We start from the raw sequence: 27,065 nt of genomic DNA on the forward strand, positions 1-27,065 counted from the left end.
TTCTTGAAATAAAACAGGGTCTCTCACTCACACCTGATTGTCATCCCATTGACGGAAAGCACAGAAAGACTCTGATATCGCCTTCAAATTATATGATAATTCTAAGGATTCACTTACTTTTGCCACACGCAGATATGTTATTGGCTAATTTTTTTCAATAAATACATGAGAAAATAAAATACATTTTTGTTTCATGTGTGTGTTTTTTGTTTCATGTGTGTGTGTATATACACACCAATAGATATATCTATAGATATCTATATATATCTATCCATCTATTTGCCTGTCTATCTAGATGTTCAGAGGATAAGTGAAACATAGAAAGGAAAACATATTTGTGCTGTGAAAAGCAGTGTATTCTGACTGGTCCCTGTGGGTATAGAGAAGCTGGAGGAATTTTCCAGACGCACTGCTTGTTAACCCTGCGGAGTGTGTCTCTGCTTCCCTATTTATCCCACTATTGTGTGCATGTCTCATGGCAGACAGGGCAGGAAGTTGTTGTGTATGAAAACCTAACCCTGTTTTGCTTTCTTTGCACCTGGACTTCTACATTTAGAACGAGGAACTTCCAAACAAGGACTAATTATTATGTTTCCACCCAAAAGGCAGGACACAACATACAGAAGAAAAATGAGGTTAAGATAAGGCTAACATGTATTAGACTTTTGAACTTGCACAGCAATGACTGCTGGCTTGTAGTCTTCGGGCTAAACTACAACTCCCATAATTCTTAGCAGTGAACTAACTCCTCCAGAGGAAAAAATACATGGCAAAGGGGCTGGACAATGCCAACAATTTATTTAGCAGAAGGTGTTGTTTCATTAAAAAAATGTAAAGCTATCAATAGTACACCAGCCCAAAAGGTTGATAAAATCTATTTGTAAAGGTCCGATTTGTCCAAGGGAATATAAGAAGTATACTTGCAGCTACCACTGAGCAAAAAAGAAAACTGCTATCAAATCCAATAAAAATTGTCATAAGCAGGGTAATGATGGGTCCTGCAATTTATAAAGTGCTTGGGTGTGCGGATCTGCACAGGGACTAGAAACAGAATGGCGTTTATCTGACGGGCTTTCAGGCTTTTGGAAGTCCCTGAGCCAAAGCTTGGAAGGAAGCAGAGGTCTAAGTGACCCGAGATGAGTGAGGAAATTCCAAAAATACAGTTCTCTCTGCGTGTTTACATTCCGCTGCTGCAAATCTGGAAGGGAAGTGAGGGCTTTAGAGGGGCTCTGTGACCAGGAGAGATAATCAGCATTCAGAATGTAAGGACGGGAGGACGCCCAGAGACCAAAGGATGTCTAAAAACAGCTCTGCACCCACACGACCTGCAATCAGCGAGCACAGACAGGAAACCCTTTAATGGCCGAGCCAGCTGCACCATTTCATTCTCATGGCCAGCTTTAGGAACCATATTTACTCACTTCATCATCATCATCATTACTATCACTAATGTGGTTATAGTGCCAACAAGTCATGCAATGCTTTACGCTACTAGTTTGGCCAAAAGGAGGCTTGCAATAAATGAACAAACAAGAGTTCGGAAATGACACTGCAGGATTAGGAATTTTTGCTTACATGAGCTATACTTCAGCTACAGATTGGGCATCCAAAACTGGCACTTCCTTGTCATAACTGCTAGGTGCTTAACATTCTAGTCAGAGTGTTCCTTGATAAGAGAGAAATACTCAGCAGTGGATCTGTGTGAATAAACAAGTGCCTACATGTAGATGGTCTTTATTTATGCCATGGGTATAGCACATAGGGCAATTGGCAAGCTGTACATGGAGGGTCACAGGTGGAGCATCCCTGGTTTATACAATGTTTCCACAACTAAATCATAAAATTAAGGGAAATATAATAAATATGATTCCCCTCTATGAAGTTCTGAAAGAAACAACTTGGTGATGCTGCAGCTCAGGCTCTAGATCAGATATATTTCCTGAAATCATTTTACATAAAGCAGAACTACTTTGAATGTGTATTTGAGCAGCAACAAGCCCTTTAATTTCTGTACCTGTGCCACATCCTCCAGCTTGTTCCACTTGACAGACAAGAGAAGCTTGGGCAGAGAGCCAGGAAAGTTCTCTCTACAGTCGTACCGCAAGGTCCAGATCAGATCCTTCTCATTCTCACATAACTGGCACAAAGGGTCCCGTTCCATGATCTCCTTGAGCTCAATATTAAGCTTTTTCCCACCTCGACCCTGGGGAAAAAAAAAAAAGACATGCTGTTTTAAAAAAAAAAAAACTAAAGAATTGGGTAATTTCCAACCAAAATGTATCAGCATTGATCCATCTGGGGATTTCGGGGTCTAAAGAATTAGGTAAAACTCTCCCTGCTTTTACTATCCCAATAAGCTACTATTGATTAGGGTAGTGTCACACAGTTCGCTCTATGCCAAGTGACAATAATGTCAACTGTCTATGTCACTTAAATATAAAGCTTATTTTGGCCAGAACCTGCTTGTGTTTGCATTTTCTGTACATAATGCATGGATAAGCTTCTTCTTTGCTGTACTTATTATATTATGGTTAGAATGCTTCTGAAGTAGCTAAGAACCTGGCTAGGCCCAACAACAATATGGGATGACATGGTTTTGAAAATACAGTTTAAGCCTTATATATATTCTATGCCCAATAATGAAAAATAATTATGTAAACGCAAATCATCTTGGCCTTGTCCTTTGTGTTACATATTCCTATTTAAAAGCTGTTCCCTAGAATTAACACTAGGAGGCAGTGTTACCCCATTAGATACAATCTCCATTAGGTCAGGAAGTTTCAGAAAACAGAAGGAATGAAGACAGATCTCTCTTCCTGCACTTATAGGCAAAGTCTGAAATAACTTTAGGAAAGGGCACTGTTTCCTCTGCATCAGCAAAATATGAAATGTTGACTCTGGAGGGACTCTTAATGACCTACAGATCGTGTGTACCAGGGAAATTGTAGACTGAATAAAATTGGCAACATAATGTCTTAACAAGTATGGAAAAATAGGGTAGAAGAGCAGAAGGCACTATGGGTATAATAAGATGTAAAGTAGCCCAATGCACAGGTACCACTGAACTGCCCGTGTCTATGGAGTGTTGCTGTATAGCATGTATAAGTTCATGCAACTCTCTGAAGGCTAGGCGTGTTGTTACATGAATAAATGAAAAGGAGTGTGTTCACCACTGGCTAAATATACAGCTTTTCCTTACCCTGAAGGCCAGTATAATCCAGTGACTCTCTCACGGATCCCATTTACCCACAAGGCTTGAATCTCTGAATCACTAAATTCCTTGGTGCACAATTATAATTGTTTCTGGAACATGACTGTTCCACCATGTGCAATGGCAGACTGATCAATGATTGGCCCATTTAGCCATAAGGCATATCTGCCTAACCCGCTTTAATAGCATCTTTCTTTTCTTTTAAGCAATAAAACAAATGACAGAGGGTGCGGATTACTGGTGAATGAATAAAGGGAAACTGTGACACTTCCCAGCACTTCGTGCCTTGCAGACATGGAAAGGGGTGTGATGTAGCCGCCCACTCCCATCTGTGCACTTAGGTGCTTCCCTACTGTGCACTGTTCTCAATAGAAAGGCAACACTAATAGCTGTCAGGAACGTAATAGCTCTACATACTCCTTGCTATATATATAAGCCTATATGCATAGGCCAATAAAAGCTTCTGACCAAAATCTGGTCTAAAATCAGTTGCCTATTGGCCAGGTAAGAAAATGACACTAAGGACCATATCATCCCATTGATGTAGTCCTTTCCAAGGGTCTGCATAGGCCTGCATTTTGATCTGGTTGTTGTTCTAGAGGCCACATGATTAGATCAGTGCATGGGCCACATTCACCATGCCTAACCAGCAGATCTTTGTGTCTACATGTTCTTTAACACATCCCTTCTTCCTACATGCCCAGGATACTGAACAAAGCTGCAAGCTATAAACAAGCATATCAGAAACACAATATAATATAAGGACAGAGTGTTTGGCCTAGGCCTAGTTTAATTCCACTGTCAGATCCTTGCCACCTTCAACAGAGCCCCTTTAAACCCAATCCTTGGCACACACAGTCTAATGGACATACTGGTTTAAGGACTAGATCCAAGGTGTGAGTTTGGCCACACATGCACACAGTCAAACAAAGTAATTTGCCTTCTGACAATCATGAAACAACCAGACCCGAGAGGTGATCCTGGCCTTAGTATGTGGTGTTCTGGCTAGCTGCTAAGCATTTGCTGAAGAGAGTTTCAAAAACGACATTACACTGACATCTGTAGATAATTCTGTATCTTTACTGCATTTCCCATGGGTGTGACAAAGCAATAAAAGTACAGAATTATTTATCTACTTACGTCACCATGTATTCAGGCAAATCAGTATATTCATGACTTTATATTGCTATACCAGCCTAGCACCACTAGATAGGGCAGTATATTCAGAACATGCAGTGTGCTATAAACATGTCTACTGATGGATGGATCCTTTCACTTAATTACTTGCGACTTTTACATACACACTCGTAAAAACAACAGCACATTTTACACGGCTATCGGTATCCTATAAAGGAGAAATCTGTAACCCAAGCCTCAGAAACACAGTAGTCAGTGAATGCTTTGCAGCCTCTGTGGAGTAACTAGCCCCAGGCCAGCAGTTAATAATTAACTTTTTGGTGTGCCATTAAACAGTGGACTCTTTGAGAGTAGAACCTGAGAGGCAGAGGCAGCACACATTATTGCTCTGCATGCTTTCATGGCAGGTGAAAAGGGTTGTTAAAGGTGACCGTCATTCCAATAAAAGTCCACAAAACTGTAGTGTGAGGTTAATTAATCTATTTCAAATACTCCGTCCATAACATTCCACATTGCAGTCTCAAAAGCAGATTCCATAACATGGCAATTTGAAATGCTCAACTGCCAAACAGCAGATTGCTTTACCTGCAGCAATAGCGCAGTTAAGCGCCCACACACTGCAATATCTGCTCGTCTGGCAAACAAGCAGTTCTGGGCCTGGTTTGGCCACTCACACACTGAGCCAAAACTCCAATGCTGTCATCAATCCCAATAGATACCTAGCTTGTCTGTGGGCCAATAAGCTGCTAAGTCAGTCTGAAAGGAATGCAAGTTTATAGCTGTCACAGTTTTCCTTATAACACAGTAGGAATCCATGCAGCTATTCAGTTGTCAGTTTGTCAAAAATTAAGACTCACAGTTCTGTAAAATGTAGAAAACATTCCATGATATCCCTTGACTGGCACTTGCCAATAAGCTGCAACAAAGGCCACATTAGATAAAATAAAGAGCACTACTTTCAAGCTGCAATGACTCTTAGCCAACTAATAAAGCCTGCCTGGCTCTGACACTGCGCTGGTGCCTCCAAGCACTTACACAGTGACGTCCATGTACAGGAAGCCTCTCCACCTTTCACATAGGCACCCTTATGAAAAAAACATGGATTAAACAAGCACATAAATGCTAAACTGAAAAAGTATTTTCAGTAAAACAGTAGATACACTCTGCCCTATAAGCTGCCATGTTACTATAATAAAAGCATAGATTTGAGCAGCGTTCCCTATATATGCCTGATGAACAGCTAATAGGGTTTTATAAGCACCTGCATGTTGCTTGTTTAAAAAGACTTTGCACTGGAACAGCGGTCAGCAAGTTTGGCCCAAATTGACTAAATTGCTTTTATGTTTCCAGCTCTGAGTAGGTTTACTACACATTGATCCCTTAATGACACAACATAGGTAAGCAGAGCCCCAGGGAACTTACCGACGTAGACAGGCTGTCACTGTTCCGTGCAATTTCAGCAGCTTTTTCAAGTATCTGTGTGAAACACATATTATTATTATTATTTATTATTGAATTATGTAATATACTGCTTTTTCCAACACTGCTGGCAATGTTGCCACTGTGCACTTATGTTTGGACACAATATGTGACATCACTTTATAAAGAATAAGCATTAAAGTGATACTGACACTAAAAAATGACTCCTCAAAATATGAATGTACATAAAAAGTTGCCTATAGGTCATGTTGATTGATTTTCACTGAGATTTGCTTTTGTAAATAATTGTTACTTTAAGTTCCTAAACCTGACTGTTTTGCCAACCTGACTGTCCCTTCTCAGTCTGTCAGTTATAGCTTCTAATGCCAACGGCCTCCTGCTGGACAAATATGGCAGCCCCCTTATAGGGGAACATGGGGGATCAGACAGGTAATATAAAAGCATTGGGCAAATACTTTTATGGCAAAAATGAAGGTCATGCAAAGAAAATGTTATGATAGATGTAAAAAAAGGTTTAATTTCTGGTGTCAGTATCTCTTTAACTCAGTACCTGCTCAGACCCTCTTCCCTGTACTTGTTAACCACTATTTTAATAGAAAGACTGTCCATTGGATTTATTATTTGCTTGGGACCTTGGGCCCTTACAACCCTGTTCTCTCTTGGTACTCGTCTTCTCTTAGGCTAATGCCATACTAGTCTATTTCAAAGCCTGCGTATAAGTGCAGAAACAGCCCCTCTGCTGATATCTGCTGTGTTCTGTGTTGGCCTGGGTGCAGACACACATAGAGGATTTCCATCATTGGGATGTATAAGTATGCATTCCAGCACCAAAATCCACTCTCTGTGTCTGCATCCACACTGACGCAATGGCTTAGGGTGCAGACAGAGAAGACATCTGATATGAGTGGAGGGGCTGTTTCTTGGCCTGCACATAAACAACCCAGTGGCATTAGGGATGCACCAAATCCTTTATTATTTTTATATCTGACCAAACACTTTTAAACAAAACAGTCAACCGGATAAAGTCAAATCAGAACTCTAATTTGCATATTCAGCTTTCAGAGTTTTAAAGGATTTGATGGAATCTCCGTACTGCAAGAAATGGTGGGATCCGGACAGATCTAACAAAATTCTGGACCCAGTACATCCCTACTTAGGATGCATTCAGGTAACCAAAAGTTTGGCTTATCTTAGCGACTGTGACCTAAAAGCAGTAACTGTGCAAGATGTCACAAGTCAAAAACGATCCAGGTCAAGAATATTCAACATTCAGTTTGTAGCTGTATGCTCTTGCATAGAAGAGGCACAAACTGAAGTTCACAAGGGCTGTGACAGACGGGGAGATTAGTCGCCCCCGACAAGGGAGATTTTAATCTCCCCGAAATGCCATCCCACCGGCGAGAATGTAAATCGCCGGTGAGATGGCATACATGCGCCAAAATCGCCAAAGTTTCCTCTCAATCGGCATATTGCCGCTCAGTGTATGCCATCCCACCGGTGATTTACATTTGCGCCAGTGGGATGGCATTTCGGGGAGATTAGTCGCCCCATCTGTCACAGCCCTAAGAGTAGTTTGGTTATAAGAAGGTTATAGAACCTGAATGAACTCACCTTATCAAATGGTGGATAAGAAATGGGTTCTTTGGAGTAGTCGTGAAACTTTATGTGTAGAGTTGTGGTATTCTCAGTGTAAGGATTGGTTCGAACTGTTCCCATGGGATTTAGCATTTCTTCAAGTTCATCTGGAAAGTAGCAGATATGTTAAATATTAAAAACCTCTAACTGCTGGTGAGTCCTAAAATCTTAAGGCACATGAGGCACAGGCTCAGCTTCTCTCTGTTTGCGTTTTCCTCACAGGCGCAAAGAAACCAATTTGGTTCTATCTGCTCATCAGTTCCTCTGTACCGACACTGGCACAGCACCGGCCTGTGTGCAGACCCACTAAGTGCATATCGGCATGGAAAGGCATATCTGTCCTTTTATGATATACTATTTTTTATTTGGCTTTGTAAGATATGCTTACCTGTGTTTAATGTGATATAAAACTAAGGATTTAATTGGCATGCTTCGTTCCCTATTACTATACTTGGCTTGTTTCATATCTTGAAATAAAGTTATAGACTGGGGTGCACATTAAAGACCTGGATTAAAGGAATTCCTGAACAGAAAAAGGGGTACGGGGCATCATGTTGTCTGAGATAAATTCTTGATACCGCGGGCAATTAAACGTCCCTTGTTTCCTTCTCACTGGCTAATACGAAGAAATTTTATTATGCTAATGTCAACTTGGGGTCACTCGGGAGGAAATTCAAAAGAGACTTGAACATGTAAAGGTAAACAAAGGTCCAGGGCCGGATGGGATTCATCCCAGGGTATTAAATGAGCTGAGCGCTGTGATTGCCAAACCTCTTCACTTAATTTTTCAGGATTCATTGAGGTCTGGCATGGTGCCAAGAGACTGGCGGATTGCTAATGTGGTGCCGTTATTTAAAAAGGGATCCCGTTCTCAGCCTGAAAACTATAGGCCTGTTAGTCTGACATCAGTAGTAGGAAAACTTTTGGAAGGGGTAATAAGGGATAGGGTACTTGAATACATTGCAGTTCACAATACTATTAGTTTGTGCCAGCATGGTTTTATGCGTAACAGATCTTGCCAGACTAATTTAGTCGCCTTTTATGAGGAGGTGAGTAGGAACCTCGATGCTGGAATGGCAGTTGATGTCATCTACTTGGACTTTGCTAAAGCGTTTGATACAGTACCTCACAGAAGGTTAATGATCAAATTAAGGAATATTGGCCTAGAACATAATATTTGTAATTGGATAGAGAACTGGCTGAAGGATAGAGTACAAAGAATGGTTGTAAATGGAACATTTTCTAATTGGACCAGTGTGGTTAGTGGAGTACCGCAGGGGTCAGTCCTTGGGCCTTTGCTTTTTAACTTGTTTATTAATGACCTGGAGGTGGGCATAGACAGTACTGTTTCTATTTTTGCTGATGACACTAAATTGTGCAAAACTATAAGTTCCATGCAGGATGCTGCCGCTTTGCAGAGCGATTTGACAAAATTAGATAACTGGGCAGCAAACTGGAAAATGAGGTTCAATGTTGATAAGTGCAAAGTTATGCACTTTGGTAGAAATAATATAAACGCAAACTATCTACTGAATGGTAGTGTGTTGGGGGTTTCCTTAATGGAGAAGGATCTAGGGGTTTTTGTTGATAACAAGTTGTCTAATGCCAGGCAGTGTCATTCTGTGGCTACTAAAGCAAATAAAGTGCTGTCTTGTATAAAAAAGGGCGTTGACTCAAGGGATGAGAACATAATTTTGCCACTTTATAGGTCCCTGGTAAGGCCTCACCTTGAGTATGCAGTGCAGTTTTGGGCTCCAGTCCTTAAGAAGGATATTAATGAGCTGGAGAAAGTGCAGAGGTGAGACTGTCGAGGTTGGGGTTGTTTTCTCTGGAAAAGAGGCGCTTGCGAGGGGACATGATTACTCTGTACAAGTACATTAGAGGGGATTATAGGCAGATGGGGGATGTTCTTTTTTCCCATAAAAACAATCAACGCACCAGAGGTCACCCCTTTAGATTAGAGGAAAGGAGCTTCCATTTGAAGCAGCGTAGGTGGTTTTTCACGGTGAGGGCAGTGAGGCTGTGGAATGCCCTTCCTAGTGATGTGGTAATGGCAGATTCTGTTAATGCCTTTAAGAGGGGCCTGGATGAGTTCTTGATCAATCAGAATATCCAAGGCTACTGTGATACTAATATCTACAGTTAGTACTAGTGGTTGTATTTATAGTTTATGTATGTGAGTGTATAGATTGGTAGGTGTGGGTTAGGTGTGCTGGGTTTACTTGGATGGGTTGAACTTGATGGACACTGGTCTTTTTTCAACCCTATGTAACTATGTAACTTAGTCTATGTCACACTTACCAGGGAATGACGACCAGCAGTGCAATACATGGTCCCCAGATCTCAGCTGCCCTTTGTAGTCAAACACCATGGTGTTCACCCAGGCTACAGGGAAGTGCTGCGTGAAACAAAGCAGAACTTCAGAACAACACAAAGCTTTTAACAGAATTGCCAAATATTCAGGCAGATATAAAAAAAATATATAGGGACAATGTAAGATGCTACTTTAAAGTTGTACAAAATCAAAGCAAAATAATCATCTTACCATTTTGCCAGACTTCTTGATTGTCTGATATTTGGTTTTGTTCTTGTTCCTAGGCTTGTCCAGAACAGCGTATATAGCAAAACAGAGACGTGCCATTCGTGGAAGGTCACAGACATTGATTTCAAATTCCAGTGTCTCGTTCCAAACATGATCATTCTTTCCTTGCACTTCCGGAGTCATTGTGGGTTTACACAATAGTTCGGTGCCATGAAAAAGGCCAGCCCGGACCAAAACCTATTCAGCAACATCAAGAGTAAGCTGGGAAACACCAATGCATCACTGTATGCAGCCACAGAAATGTAGCATTATATTAGTTTTTACAGGTAAGTGTTTTTTCCAGTAATTTTAATCACAGAGAGAGTTGACTCCACTGCTCTCAGTCTGAGTTTTTTCTGCAGAGATAAGTGGATCTGCTCCCAACCCCAGCTTCATTGATCTGCACTTAAAACTGCAAATTCTGCTTGCGTGCAGGCACATGCAGCGGAGCAGAGGTCTACCCCAAAATACCACCCTCCTGAGTATTTTCCACTTCTCAAAGCCTGCAGAAAAAATGCAGTATGGGAGCAGTGAAGCCAACACACTGTGGTCTACTAATAACTGAATAAACTCCAAAGGATGGTTTTGCCACTAATATGGTTTTATGCAACTTAGTTACCATGAAGTACAGGGTACAGTTTTACAACATTGTTTTATTGTAGAGAATGTACCTTATTTGTGCCTCTTGTTTTACATTATACCGTAATGAACAAGCAATGAGGCACACAAAGACACTTTTGTGGTAAAATTATTTCTTACACTGTCCTCTGTGTTCAGTCTACTCCCTTTGGACAGTATGATCTTGTATGGCTGAACAATATTCCACACAATATCCCGCATATTCAGAGTCTTCATCTGCAAGAAATCAAATATAATACCCAGATGACATAGGACAGCGCTAGACTATATGGTGGAGAAAACTTACAGAACAAGAGGGCAAATCAAACAGATAGGTGATCGGATATTTAAGGGCTACAGAATTTTAAAAAGCATATCCTGCCTTGGCTTTGCTGTATGCTTTGAGTTACAAAAGAGCCTTTAAAGGAACAGTAACATCAAAAAATTAAAGTGTTTTAAAGTAATTAAAATATAATGTGCTGTTGCTCTGCAAAAAACTGGTGTTTTTGCTACAGAAAAGCTACTATATAAATAAGCTGCTGTGTAGCCATGGGGGCAGCCATTCAAGCTGGAAAAAAGGAGAAAAGGCACAGGTTATATAGCAGATAACTAGTAGATAAGCCCCATATAATGGGAGTTTATCTGCTAAGTAACCTGTGCCTTTTCTCCTTTGAATGGCTGCCCCCATGGCTACACAGCAGCTTACTTATATAAACTATAGTAGTCTTTCTGAGGAAAACACACCAGTTGTAGCAATGCAGGGCAACAGTACATTATATTGTCATTACTTTTAAACACTTTCATTTTTTGGTGTTACTGTTCCTTTAAATGCAAATCATTGTGAATAGCAGCACTTTCTAGTTGAGATCCACCCTTTCAGACTGTAAGTTCTCTTTTGTCATTAACACACGTGACTTTGTATATTATTTACTGTGTATATATATTTTTATTGTTTGCAATGTTTATAAAATACATGTGTACATATATGCAATTCATCCCACATGGCAATGGTACACACAATGTTTAGATGGTACTCACTGATGCACCCCGTTTCTTTGGAGGCAAGGGCATTGGAAGCGCTGGGTGCATGGATGACTTTCTCCTCACAGCATGTTCAATCTCACTCATCTCTTGGTCAAACAGTTTTTTGATGTTGCAACACTCAACCAGTGTTAGATGTGGCAAAGCCTTGTTCATTACACAGTTTCTGATGTACTGTGATAGGGACACAAAGTTTAGTATCTGAATCAGCTACATTCACATGTTTCAGCATTACATTTTACACAAGTGTAGTTCTAGAATGGGGGGACATTTCGCCAGTTAAATCTAAGGGCTCTGGCACACGGGGAAATTAGTCGCCCGCAACAAAACTCCATGTTCGCGGGCGACTAATCTCCCCGAGTTGCCATCACCCACCATCCCACCGGCGAACATGTAAGTCGCCGGCGGGATGGCACACGCGGCGGCGCGATTTATTAAGATTTGTGTTCAGCAGCTCTCCAAGTATTTTAGCAGCTATCTGGTTGCTAGGATATTATATACCCTAGCCACCAGGCAATAATAGTAGCTAGTAGTAGATGGTAATAACAGGTAACAATAGGAAAACATTTGTAGACTTGCAGAGCAATAGTAATTGGCTGCTGGGGTCAGTGACCCCCATTTAAAAGCTAGAAAGAGTCAGAAGAGGAAGACAAATAATGCAAAAACTATAAAAATAAATAAATAATGAAAACCAATTGCAAAGTTGGTATATGGCATTCTGACATATTAAAAGTTAACCTAAAGGTGCACCACCCCTCTAACACCTTAAAACAAAAGTAAAACAGCATGTGGTTTGGAACAATCGTGTCAATACAGTAAGAATATCCCCATTCCAAAATAGCACACACTAGAATATCCTGCTGAATTCCAATTCAAACAATCCTTGTATTAATACTAACCTGAAACTGAATTAAAGGGTGATCCCCGAAAACAAATTCCAGCCTTCCGTTGACCTGCAGCACAAAATCCTCAGGATCTACCTCTTCCGCTTCTCTGCCATGGATAGTCAGGCGCTTTCGAATAGCAAGCTCATTTACTTTCACAGGGACCATGTTCGGAGACACTTGAAAACTGAATACATCCTGAGAAGTAAAAAAGGTGGGCTATTTTAGCATTATAGGCATGAATAAAATAGGGAGATGCACCATAATATCAAGGAACTAACACTCCATGATGCAAGTAATGCTGCATGGTAGGGTAGTGCAACATATGGAATCACTACTAAAGGTGAGCAGAGATTATTGCACACATTCAAGACTAGCATAGAAGAACAAAGAACTTTAAACTGAAGAATATATTTATTGCCTAGCAGTGGAACAATAGTACCATTACTGACAACTTAAAGAGCCAGTAACACTAGAAACTGTACAGGATTCCTATACATTTAAATAATATACTGTTACCCTGTACATTTCAAAATTGTGTTTGATTTTGACACTTTAATACAATGCTGGTCATACACCTGAAGGCAATTTTGCTAAGTCTGACAAATGATTGGATCTTTGCCACCTTCTGTTGGTCCATAATAGCTGATAGGCCGTAGGAAAGGGTCCATATGTGGGCAAATAAGCTGCAACTCAGCAGCCCAAATCTACCAATGTATGGCCATCTAAGGATATGGGCACGCGGCAAAACTCCCTGTTCGCGGGCGACAAATCTCCCCGTGTGCCAGAGCCCTAAAACTACATAGCAGATAACAGCTAAACTATCAACAATGCAATGGTTTCAAAACTATAGTACAAAATGTAATTGTTGCGGTTTGTTTATATTCACAGGAAAGAGAGGTATAATCTGTATAATCATGCAGAATTAAGTAGTAGCAAAAAAATAACTACTTTAAACTTTATACATCCTTTGAACTTAGATAACTACATATTTAATTTGCTTTAATCTCTAATTAGACAATTTCCCCCACATAATTTACACCTTGACATGTAAATATGAAGGCAGTCTTACCTGGCAGTTCTCAAAATGAATGGCCACTACAATGTTGCCACCATAGAGCTTGCCTTGGATGTTATCCTGTATGGATGGTTCTAGTTCTGGGGGGAATGTACGCTTTAGCCACTCTACCCATGTTAGGCCAAGCAGGGATTGGATCTTCGCCTCACTGATACTTCTCATCTTGCTGCGGAATTCCATGACCTCGTTGTCTTTTAGGGCATCAAATTCCTGAAGACCTTTAGAAATGAAAAAATTAAAATATGCTATAAGCTAAAGCTACTACATAAAGCCAATGTGAGGAAAAGAGAAGAGCCTTGCAGCAGGAACATTGTATGTATGTATAACTATTTATAAAGCGCTACAAGGGTATGCAGCGCTGTACAATCTTACACAGGGAGGACAAATACAAAAAATAAGTATAAATACACAGGGAATAAGTGCCATGTGGTATGAGATACAGTAGGAAGAAGGTCCCTGCCCATAGAGCTTACAATCTAAGTAGCTGGGTAACATACAGGCACAAATTGGAAGGTAAGAGTGCACCAGGTATGGGCATTTGTCCTTAAGCACAAGACTAGATAAAATAATGTTTTAGTGCTCCAGCCGGTAGCCTCTGAGTTTTTTTTTTTTTTTTTTTTTAAACGAGTGGGTGAATGTTCCCTACGGAGGGATTCAGGGACAGAGTTCCAGAGGTAAGGAGCAGCGAGACAGAAAGGTTTAAGACAAGCAAAGTGGGTGTGGAGGCTCTGAGAGGATCGGAGGAGACGACCAGGAACGTGCAGGGAGACCAGAGAAGAAATGTAGTGAGGAGCAAAGGAATCAAGGGCTTTGAATGTTAGCAGAAGTTTAAGATCAATTGCAGGGGAGAGAGGTGGGAGTCTGGGAGGCCAGTTAGTAGGAGATTGCAGTAATCTAAGTGGGAAATGATAAGGCCATGGATTATTGTTTTAGCAGAAATGGGCGTATCTTGGCAATATTGCGTATCTAAACTACAGCTGGACATTTTATGATGCATATTAGAGAAGTGACTATAACTTTAATATGACATTCACTATGACTAATATAATAATAATCATTTTTATATAAGGAATGAGCAGGACAACAGATCTTGAAAAACATTGCAGGTTTACTGAATTTGTATTTTAGAAACTTGCACAGCCAGCAACCCCAACTCAGTTTCTGCATTCTATGGGCACCTAAGAGCATATAATTGTGTATATATAGGCAGTAGACTGTTTTGTACAATAACAGCAATTAAAAAGAGGAAGCAGGAGATAGGCACATAAACACACTGCTCCTAATGCCCCCAAAATAATTAGCTCAAGTAAGATGCCGTTACTTCTGCTATATAAACTGCTTGTTGTCAACAATAACAAACACTAGCACTGCATGCAGAGAAAGAAGGCCATGCTGCGTCACAATTAATCAATCGCTTGCCCTGAGCATTAGCTACTATAAAGTATGCCAGTGTTTTGATGATTTCCAATGAACGCCTTAGCCTCTCAACAGCAGCCCAGAGCACACTGAGCATATGTAGGGTCACTGGCATTGAAAAATGGCCAAACAAGGTAGAGAAGAAGGGAAGCTACTATTACTGTTCTACGGTTGCAGTTTAGCATATTAAACAGTGAATTTTAAGGGTCTGGTTACCCCATTAAATAGCTCAAACTGCTACCATGCCAAGAAGTGGATCACTGGCTTTCAAAGCCATTCTTTTACTCTCCAATCATCACCCTTAGTCAACGAGCACCCCCTGCAGCATGTTGGCACCCCAGGGGCCAAAGTTACAGGAACTAGGATTTTCAGCACCAATTATATAATTGTGAAACATATATACATATCTATGGATTCATGCAGCTCTGAATCCATGGGATGCTATGGGAGATGGACTTCCCTTAATTTAGAGCTTACTAGATAACAGGATTCCACATAGTAATTGATTCAATACCTGAATACCTTATATTGTTCTACATTTGCATTAGTGATTTTATTGCACTCTGGATTGTTCTTCTTTGCTTTTTCCCCATAAAATTTTATATGCACTATTTTAGAACTGGGGTCTCTACAATGCCACAATTTTGTAAACCTGTGTATATTGGGCAACAAAATGTTCGCAAAACCCTGGCGTTCATACATGTGTGATATTTTCTCTTAGTACCGAAGGACATCTCTGAGATGATATAAAGATGAATGGCTAGTTTTGATAATTTTCAGAAATGTTGTTAAATCCATTTCATTAGCAAATGCTTTGCAGTTTGGTACCTTGAAGCTGAAAGATATTTTCTCATTATGACTGTGTACTTTTCAAAAATATATGTTTTTCAGCTGTTAACTTCCTCTTACGGAAGCTTCTTCCACACATAAAAAAGCAGACAGTATGTTTTTCATGCAGCAGCTGAAGCGTCAGCCACAAATGTTTGTATGCTCCATTTCTATTTTAGGGTCACTGTATGCTGCATCCATTGGGAACCCTGGGCATCAGACTGTTGGCTTTCCTGTTTATGGAGCTTTCTCTTTGCAGATAAGGATATGCAGGAGAAAAAGCCTGAATTTTGCAGCATCTTAAGACGATTTTCAGAAATTTCCTAAAACTGCCAACTTTAGCAAGAAGTTTGCAAATATTAATGTGTCAGAAAGTGTCAGAGTGCATGCACATTCTTTCTTAAATTTTTAGAACTTTTTTTAAAACTGCATTATCAAAGCTCTGCAGTCTTCATCAGAAAAGCATTTATGTTTTTTGAAAAAATCAGCTTTCTAAAAATACATGGTTTATTGTAGCCAACATACAGTTAGGGGAGTATCTATTAGAATCCTATTTTCCTGTGCAGTACTTTGAAAATTGGGCTGCTGTGGGTTGTTGGACTACATAAATTAGAAATCGCTATAAAACAAAATTTTAAATTGATGCCCTAGGGAGGGCATGGATCTGTAAAATTCAATGTATTTCCACATTTATATAGTAAAATGTATGTCAAACAAATAAGTTTTATTCTTAAGGGATTTTGAGTGGAATAAAGGTGGCCATACATGCACCGATATTATCGTACGAAACCTCGTTTCGTAAGATAATCGGTGCGTGTATGGCATGTCGGCGAGTCGACCGATATCGCAGGAAGCTGCTGATATCGGACGACTTGCCGATCGGACCAGTTTGAAAATTTTGATCGGGCGCCATAGAAGGCGCCTGACCAAAATTCTCCCTTCAGAGCTGAATCGGCAGAAGGAGGTAGAAATCCTATTGTTTCTACCTCCTTACCTGCCGATTCAGCCCTGAATGGTGTGTGGCGGATCTTACGATGTTTCGTGCGACCGATGGTCGTAAGAAACATCGTCAGATCGCCACGTGTATGGCCACCTTTACACCCACAAAAAATATACAGATTTCCTATGTATATGTAAACAAAAAGTTTCTCCCAGCAAAGGCTCCTAAAATGAGAGATGAAAAAAAAAGTACATAATAGGATCTGTTATGCAGAATGGTCGGGACCTGGGCTTTTCTGGTTTTCTGTAATTTGAGTCTCCATACCTTAACCCTGCTAAAAATCATTTAAACATTAAAAAAAATATGATTGTTTTACCACCTGTTTTATTATTACAGAGAAAGACTTCCTAAATATACTTAGTTAAAAATGCTGTGCTGTTTCAGAAATACTTATCACTCCCCCTATTAGTAATCAGTCTCTCTCTACAAGCAGCTTTGGGCCAGAGTCTGTTTTTATGAAAAGCAGCTACCAGTAGTATCTCTGATTTTACAGGCAAAAGGAGCACACAAAGTATCTGTACTATCAAAATCTGACTGATTCTGAGCAAGGCACACAGGTGAAACTGCGGGTCCCCATAGTTTGCTAGATTTTGTTGTCTCTTGCACTGATTAAGTTTGCGCCCATCTGTGAGCCACTCCGTGCATTCCAGCCTGATATCCTTTTTCCCCAGGGCCCTGACAGCTCAGCGGCAAACTTATGGAATAAACCAAAGCCAGAGCTTTGGATAACCAGCACCATATCTCTCAAAGGCACACAGTGAGATCGAACAACTCGTTTCAATGAAAACTCGTTTTAAGTGATTTCAAATTTCTGACAGTGCCCTGAAGGTAAAAAAGAAAAAAAAAAAACACTCAGCGGAAAGACACGTTTATTAAAAACAAATGATCGTGCTGAGCAGAGGGAGCCGGGGTTCTGAGCCTCCAAATAAGGAACATTTCTCTGTGTGCTAGAAACAGACGTTTGGACTCGATCCATTTATAGGTTCCTACCTAGAGTTCATTTACCTATTTCTAGCCATTGTGAATAAGTGATATCTATTTAGGAAGCAATATGAAATATTTATCAGTTGTACAGGGTTTCTTATTCTTTATTGAAGGGCACCTAACCTTGCTGGGGTATCATAAGGGAGGAGTGGCACATCAAACGTTCTGTTCTTTTCAATGCTGAGTCAATGCTTGTCAGTTTGAGCAGAGCAGATCACATGTAAATTGCGAGGAATGTGCTGCCAGAGTTATACATAAGCCTATGCCTTAGCTAGGGGTTAATCATTAATATCATGGATAAACAAACACTTCTAAGAAAATTGCTACCTGGCCAGTTTAATTAGGTGTGTTTCTTTACTCTCTAAAAATTCAAACTAAGGCACTAGCGTGTTTCTGCAATTTTTATACGGAGTGCAAAATATTTTTATTGCTGATTTACCTTTACTTTCTCCCAAGGTCTTAACCAGAATACCTTTATGTCCGTCCCAAGCTTATGAGTTCCCTCCATGCAAAAAAATAGTAATTTGTAATAGAAGCAATGGCAAGACATTGGAGTCTTGAAAGTATTTGCAGCCTTCTCTCACAAAAAAGTTTAGAAATATGTAATACAGAACCAATTCTGAAGGCCATTTAGAATATGAACAGCGCCTGCCTACTAAAGCACCACACAGTATGTGCAAAGGCTCCCTACCACACAATGGCCACAAGGATACCCCAGAGCAGTGCTGTCCAACTTCTGTTGTACCGAGGGCCGGAATTTTTCCGAACTACGTGGTGGAGGGCCGATAATGGAAGCCAGTTTTGACCACTCCCCTTTTTGAAACGGCACCCACTTGAAACCACACCCATGTTATCACATGACCATACCCATATTAATGGTTGTAGTACAGCAAAACCTTCCATACTCTGCCTGCTCTACCCTGCCTGTGTGTGCCATACTCTGCCTTCCCTACCCTGCCTGTGTGTGCCAAACTCTGCCTTCCCTACCCTGCCTGTGTGTGCCAAACTCTGCCTTCCCTACCCTGCCTGTGTGTGCCAAACTCTGCCTTCCCTACCCTGCCTGTGTGTGCCAAACTCTGCCTTCCCTACCCTGCCTGTGTGTGCCAAACTCTGCCTTCCCTACCCTGCCTGTGTGTGCCATACTCTGCCTTCCCTACCCTGCCTGTGTGTGCCATACTCTGCCTTCCCTACCCTGCCTGTGTGCCATACTTGGCTGGTTTGTGCCATACTTGGCCTGTGTGTGCCATACTCTGCCTGCCCTACCCTGCCTGTGTGTGCCATACTTTCACTGTGTTTGCCATTCTTGGCTGGTTTGTGCCATACTTGGCCTGTGTGTGCCATACTCTGCCTTCCCTACCCTGCCTGAGTGTGCCATACTTTCACTGTGTTTGCCATTCTTGGCTGGTTTGTGCCATACTTGGCCTGTGTGTGCCATACTCTGCCTGTGTGTGCCATACTCTGCCTTCCCTACCCTGCCTGTGTGTGCCATACTCTCCCTGCCCTATGATGCCTGTGTGTATGGCACACACAGGCAGCCTACAGTGACACAAAGCTGCCACTGCTCCTACAGTCTGCACAATAACTATATATTAAAAAACTTTTCAATTGCAGTACCACCTCAGTATATGTTCTTTTTGTAGTGTGCAGGGATTATTTGTGGGTTTCTACTGCTCTTGAGGTGTGAACAGGGGAACAATATGGGTGATTACAGCCTGAGCCTGAGGTGTGAACACTGCAGGGGGTGAACAATGCAGAGATTAAAAGGTGTGAACAACACAGGGAATTACATATTTAAACAATACAGCCTGATTACAGCCTGAATCTGAGGTGAGAACCATGCAGGGGGGGCAGTTAATCACAGTACTGATACCATTTAAAGCTTACACAAGAGTAAAGGTGGCCATACACGTGGCGATCCGACGATGTTTCGTACGACCATCGGTCGCACGAAACATCGTAAGATCCGCCACACACCATTCAGGGCTGAATCGGCAGGTAAGGAGGTAGAAACAATAGGATTTCTACCTCCTTCTGCCGATTCAGCTCTGAAGGGAGAATTTTGGTCAGGCGCCTTCTATGGCGCCCGATCAAAATTTTCAAACTTGTCCGATCGGCGAGTCGTCCGATATCGGCAGCTTCCTGCGATATCGGTCGACTCGCCGACATGCCATACACGCACCGATTATCGTACGAAACGAGGTTTCGTACGATAATATCGGTGCGTGTATGGCCACCTTAAGCCATCAAAGCAGCCAGACAGGTGGGGGGCCACACAGAGGGGGGTCGCGGGCCGCATGCGGCCCGCCAGTTGGACAGCACTGCCCCAGAGTATGCTGCCCACAACAGCAGCTATGGGGTGTATTTATTAACAATAAAGACAAACATCACTAGTGATGTTACCCATAGCAACCAATCAGCAATTAAATTAAAACAGTCATCTACAAGTTAGAAAACAAAAGCAAAGATCTGATTGGCTGCTATGGGCAACATCACTGATGATGATTGTCTCCAATGTTAATAAATACAAGTTATGCTTGCCAGAAGTACAACCCACAAGCGCTCCCCTTCTAACCTACCTCCCATGCTCTTTAAAAGCTAAGCAGATCCAACAGACACTGCCATGAGAACTGCCTAATATGTTTCATTGACATAGCAAGGAAAGCAAGAATAATCACTAGCAAAAGGGAATAGATTGGAAGGTGGGATTATATTAAGTATATACAGGTTGGTTAAAAAATATATTTCAATTGATTAATGTTCATTTTGTGTTAATCTGCAGGCCGAGGATCCGCCACGTGTGGCAATATGCTGAATAAGGAGCCAAACACTTGAGTAGGCAAAGTGTGCTTAACCTATTTATTTGAGGCACAGAATGTGAATGTGGGAACTGATTTATGTCATCACCAGCAGTTAATCTTCTAAACACTACTGCTAGTTTTAATTTTTACTGCAGTTCTACTTTATTATTCTGATTTATTCTCCTCCCCCTGGTGTTCCCTATTAGCAGCGCAGTAAGCCAGGCATAAGCTTTTGCTGTTTACTGCATTAGTTGGTAGTGTAATGGCAGCCAGGGCTGCTGCTGCCATGAAGCAAGGTGAGAACTTTTAGAACTGAATTATACTTTTTTCAAATGGAAATTTGGCTCTGCTAGTGTGAAGAGTGCAGAAGCTCTCTGCACTAGTGATGTGGCCCCCCCAGAGACCCACTATGATGCTGAAGAGGCCCCAGAAATGCTGCTGTCGGCAGCATCACAAGAATGTCAACAACTAATCTAGTAATGGTAACTCTTGACTTTAGTACAGCTCAGGGACCACGCTCTATAGAGCTGTTGTTTAGAAATCTATTAAATGTTAAAGGGGTTTTTCCACCTTAAAATTAACATTGATTATGATGTAGCAAGTGCTTTTTGCAATTGGTCTTCATGTTATATTTTCGGTTTTTGAATTATTTTGCTTTTTAATTCAGCAGCTCTCCAGTTTGTAATTTTGGAAGCTATCTAGTTGCTAGTGTTCAATTTAACCTTGCAATGAGGCTGTGGGTTGACAGAGTGACAGGAATATGATTGAAGGAGGGCCTAAATAGGAAGATAAGTAATAAAAAGTAATAATAGCAATAAAAATGCAGCCTCACAGAGCATTAGTGTTTGGATACTGGAGTAAGGGCCCTCATTCGAAAGCTGGAAAAAGCCAGAAGAGAAAGGCAAATAATTCAAAAACAAAAATGAAAATAAAGGGCCAATAGAAAAGTTACTAAGAATAGGCCATTCTAGAACATACATACAAAAGTTAACCTGAACAAGAACCACCCCTTAAAGAGTTTAGAGTGTCAGTGGTACCTCCTTGCCTTTCTGAGCTAAAGTGAGAGAGAAAATAGAGAAGAAAATGAAACATTAAATTTATAGGACACCTATGTCCCGGCTCACTCAATATTCATGTGTGCTTTGCCCAATTTCTGTTTCATACGCACACACGAGACAGGGCATGGCTGCTCACACTAGGAGTGAATTACAGTGCACAATACAAAGTGGGGGCTTTTTTCAAAACAGAAAACCATCAAGAGTGCAGGCTCTTTTAACCTGCACCTACAATAAGGGAAATACATTTCTGTAATACTTACCCTTTAAATAAGTCCTCCACCCAACTACTTTTTTTGCACAGTGAAAGAAGATATTGCTTAGAATTAGATTCTCTTTCATTACACAAAAGAGTTTTTGGGTGGAGGACCACTTTAAAAATCATAATGAAATCAAATTGCAAAAACTCAATTTTTGTGTATTATTTTAAAACAGCGGAGTTGAAAAACATCTTTGAAAGGTATCATACCCTTGTGTGAGATGCAGAAGGAAGGAAGTCCCTGCCCTGCAGATCTTATAATCTATACTGCAGAGGAGTGTTACATATAAATATAAGGCAAAGCTAGGGAAGGTGAGAATCTGTGGGGGAAGAATTATTAATGGGTGTTGAGTAAATAGGGGGGAGGAAACTGTTTGGGGAACACTTACATTTACTGCAAAAGCATGGCTTGGAAGTATATCTGGCATCTGAAATGCTATTTTGCGTTATTTACGGTAGTTCACCTTTAAACTGCCTTTTTTTTTTTTTAGATAATCTGCAAATTTTTTTCATAGTTATTTTTTTTTTTATTATTTAGCTTTTGTTCAGCCGCTCTGCAGTATTACTTTTAAGCAGCTATCCGGTTGCTGGGGTCCAATTTACCCTTTTAATTGTACATAATTTTATCATCATCAATCGCAAGAATCATGAAAAAGAGTGCTTCTTCTCTAGTATGATCAGGGTTAAAGGTTTGAAGTTATAGGTTTCCAGTCCTGGATTCATAGAAAAGTAGTTGTAAACAGACCCGGAGCCACATTACTGTGCTTCAATGTTATTGGACACTGCATATTTTGAGCAGAATTGCTCTTTATCAAGCGTTACATACAGTAAAGTGACACTTGATAAAGGGCAATTTTGCTTGAAACATGTAGGGTAGTATTTATTAACATTGGAGACAAACATCACCGATGATGTTTCACAGCAACCAATCAGCAATTGGATTGTGACGGTCTCCTACAAGTTAGAAAACAAAAGCAAAGATCTGATTGGTCGCTATGGGCAACATCACCGGTGTTATTGGCTTACAGACTAAAACCAACACTAAATAAATATGTCACCATACTATAATAAATACACCCTGTACTGTCCAATAAAGGTGAACATTGAAGCACAGTACTGTGGTTCTGGTCAGTTTCCATCTACTTTTCTTAGTGAAGGTTTGGAGTCAGTCGTGGATAAATGGACATTTAAACAACAAAGGCATTACTTTACATGACCAATCTACTTCCTTCCAAAAAAACAAAATGCCTGACTAGCCCCCTACAGCTCCATGTAGAAGTCAAACCTGACCTGAGAATTAATGTATGCTGTAAAGTCTGTACAGTGTGTGTGCACAGTGCTGATAACTGTAAATCAAGACACAAAGATTTGTATAATTAATAGAGACTATCTGGGGTCATGATTATCAACAAATTGATTAAGGTGTGCTACACAATGGACAAACCAGCTAATTGTAGCCCCAGGTGCAAGCTGAACCCTCAGCCAGGGTAAAACAATATCCAGGATAAAATGAAAAAACAGCAGCACTCCGGAAATGTTGTAGAAAAAAGTGACTTTACTCAAGTGCACACAGCAACGTTTCGGGCTGGTTTATGCCCGAAACGTTGCTGTGTGCACTTGAGTAAAGTCACTTTTTTCTACAACATTTCCGGAGTGCTGCTGTTTTTTCATTTTATCTGGGGTCATGATAGCACTCTGGATTTGTGGGATGGTTGCAAAGGCCTGGCAATTTGCTTTTTGAATTATACATTTGAATAAGTCCTAAACTTACTCCAATTTATACACCAAACATTTGCAACAATGCAATGACTAAAGGTGGCCATACACGAGCAGATCCGCTCGCTTGGCGATGTCGCCAAGCGAGCGGATCTTCCCCCGATATCCCCACCTACGGGTGGGCGATATCGGGGAGCATTTAAGTAAAAAAAAAAATAATCCGATCGTTTGGCCCTGGGGCCAAACGATCGGATTATGTGGGCGACAATGGGGCAGTCGGATCGGGGACCGCATCAACGAGCCAATGCGGTCCCCGATCCGACCGGATTTTCTAACCTGGCCGATCGAGATCTGGCCAATTTTAGGCCAGATATCGGTCGGCCAGGCCGCTCTGCTCTCCCCATACACGGGCCGATTAGCTGCCAAATCGGTCCAAGGGACCGATATCGGCTGCTATAGTCGGCCCGTGTATGGGGACCTTAAGGGAGACAATAAGATAATTTACTGACGTGAGTTCTAAACTGCAGCAACCAACCAGCAAGTAGTTTTAATCAGGCTGCTACAAGTCAGGAGCTAAAGGTAATTGTGTAACCTATTTCACACAGATATTGCTGTCAAAAAGTTCAACTGCCCTGCATCACATTGCACAGTATAATCACACAAAGTAAAGTGGGAGATATTTTAAATTACCTTTTCCTATCAGAACCCCTATCTTGGAATCTAACTTCTCTGCGGGATTGCAGCTTCGGGATACCAATTTCAGGACAGGCAGGAAGGGGCGAACATCACACAAACGTTGAGTCTCATCCTCTAGCTCTTCGTGAACAGCATTATGATTAACGCACTGGAACATATAGGAGTCAATCTCCAGAAGGAGGTGAAACAGAGGGTAGCTCTGTGCATGCTTCCACAGGAGCTGTAAAATAACAGAGCCAGAATTACAGAACTTCAAACACTTGACTTTACAATGCTATGTGCAACACTGAAATGCCATAAATTGCAATTAGTCGTAAAGCTGGGCATATACGTAATCATTTGCTCCTTTGGAGAGGATCACATCAACAAGCTGACATGGTCCTTATTCAATAGGATTGTCTAAACTGCCCAATTTTTGACCACATATCTGAGCAGGCTATCGGACCCGTAAAGACACCAACAAAATTGCTCATTCAGTGTGATGGGGGTTTTATAACAGTTAAAAAAACAAAGGGGTTGTATATGAGGGTAGTGATGCTTGCAAACCTAATACACTGTTCTGTCCCACTTACCTACTGTACCTGAAAAATTTCAGGGGTTTGATTGTCATTTCCACACAGGGCCCTGAACTATACCACCTGCCACTGTTTAGAATTCCATGAGTGGGAAGCAGTGGGTATTGGGTACTGTGCCCTAAACAAAGTAAAAAGGCCAGTGCCAATGCACTAAAAAAAAGGTAACAGTGTCAAAATATATATCCACACTCTTTCCTTCTTTCAACTCTTTATCAGTGTTTCCTGATAGCTTTAAACCAAAGCAACAGCTTAAGTTTAAGTGGGAAGCAATGGTGAGGAAAGCAGTTCCCACAAAAAATATACTTGTTCAAGCAGAAATGGGTCAACATAACTGTAGTTTTTGGCATGTACTTGGTTCTAAGTCTGGCTAAATGACTGGCTATACATGCTAAGATTCAGTTTATGTGTTGTGGTAGCCAAACAAAAAACAGCCTTTGCCAGGCTAGCACTGGGAGGGGACCTCCTCTATTACCTGAAGCACTCCGCAACCAGTGGGGTTTTTACATCTTGTTACACCGTGGGTGCAAATGTAGCTATTTATACAGTGTCATCATTAAAGAGGATTTCTCTTACCTGTTTAATATGAGATATGGATGCATCCCTTGGGACGTCCATCTGCACATATATACCAGTGGGAAGCAAGACGTCCACACAGATATCTGGAGGAAGCGGTGTATCTGCTGTCCAGATGTCCATGTGGTCCATTATAGGGGGCATTCTATAAGGGTAAGTACTATCTGAACAGCATGTTCAAGGAAGAATGATGCACTGACCTAGGGAAAAGGGGAGAACAAAATGATGGAACCTGAATAAGGAAATAGAAAGTGTGTTCCTTCTAAAATGCAAATTGGGTACCATTGTATGAAATGCAGAAAAGCGAGTTCCTTCTAAAAATCAAGTATAAAATTTCAAATAAAGAAATTCCAAACATAGAAGCAGGTCAAACAATCTGGACCAAACAATCTGAAATCTGTGTTTGAGATGACAAACTGGCAGATGGAAAGCAGGAGACTGCATTTCTATAAAACACTATAAATGCTAACAAAAAAAAAAAAGTAAACAGAAAATAAACCTCAGGATTGCCTGTGCCTTCTCCATATTGGGTTTTATACAGGGGGATACCAATGCTGCATAGACTTACAGGACACCAAATAACCATGCAGCCAATATGGACATAAACTTCCATACAGCAGTCAAGAAGTCATTCCCCAAAAACAAACAAACAAGGTAGAAATGGCACTGAAGTAACAAAGCAATCAATATAATCTTTCAATTGCAATTACATTTGAGTAAAACACTGCCAAGTAATGCCATACCATTCATACACAGCATGGTGGTGCAATGGTTAGCATGCAGGGCTGGGTTCTTAGGTTTGATTCCAGTCAGGGTACAGTCAGCAGGGAACATGTTCAACTTGTCAGGGTTTCCTCCCATACTCCAAAAACATACAGGTAGGTTGACCATAGTGTATGTGAAAGGGACCTTAGATTGTAAGCTCTACTGGGGCATGGACTGATATGGAGGATTCATATCTTTGTAAAGTGCTATGGAATATGATGCACTACATAAATAATAACAGTTAAAAAAATGCAACTACCAATGGCATCTTAAATAGACATATTTAGAAGTTACATTAAGCCTTCAAAATATGAGGGGAAATTTTTAAATCCCATGACAAATAAGGTAGGATTAAAGTACGGTATTTAAAGAGGTAGTTCACCTTGAAATTAACTTTTAGTTTTCAGTAGAATGTTTGCCTTTGGTATTGCGTTCTATTTCTTGTGGATTTGAATTGTTTCAAATTCATTTCATTCTGCAGCTGTCCAATTTAAAAATTAAATATTGTTTCATTGCTATGGTTCAAATGGCACAATGGAAGAGGAATAGGAGAGGGTCTAGATAAGAAAATAAGTAATATTCTTAAGAAAAACAAATCTAGCCTCTGAATAAACCTTGTTGCTGGGGCAGTGGCATTAACTATAAAGATTTTTCCATTGCATTTTGTATTCCGTCTATTAATAATCAGTTTCAGCAAGCCAAGCACAGCAGAGCCGTAGAATCACTGGATTACTTGCCTGAGCTAAATGCACCCTTATCTTGTTCTCTTATACAG

At 40.8% G+C, this 27,065-nt stretch overlaps 1 protein-coding gene across 1 annotated transcript in view; it reads right to left on the reverse strand.

Moving 5' to 3' along the window:
• pik3cb (phosphatidylinositol-4,5-bisphosphate 3-kinase catalytic subunit beta) overlaps window positions 1–27,065 on the reverse strand; it is a 97,903-nt gene that overhangs the window by 15,490 nt on the left and 55,348 nt on the right. Inside the window, 11 exon segments of the mRNA NM_001079460.1 lie at window positions 2,015–2,203; window positions 5,771–5,824; window positions 7,400–7,530; window positions 9,725–9,821; window positions 9,969–10,202; window positions 10,764–10,859; window positions 11,661–11,837; window positions 12,563–12,745; window positions 13,620–13,843; window positions 24,372–24,597; window positions 25,526–25,725. Coding sequence (NP_001072928.1) covers window positions 2,015–2,203; window positions 5,771–5,824; window positions 7,400–7,530; window positions 9,725–9,821; window positions 9,969–10,202; window positions 10,764–10,859; window positions 11,661–11,837; window positions 12,563–12,745; window positions 13,620–13,843; window positions 24,372–24,597; window positions 25,526–25,669 — 1,755 coding nt within the window. The 5' untranslated portion in view covers window positions 25,670–25,725.

This window comes from Xenopus tropicalis, chromosome 5 (genome assembly GCF_000004195.4).
Source record: "Xenopus tropicalis strain Nigerian chromosome 5, UCB_Xtro_10.0, whole genome shotgun sequence".
NCBI classification, from domain to species: Eukaryota; Metazoa; Chordata; class Amphibia; order Anura; family Pipidae; genus Xenopus; species Xenopus tropicalis.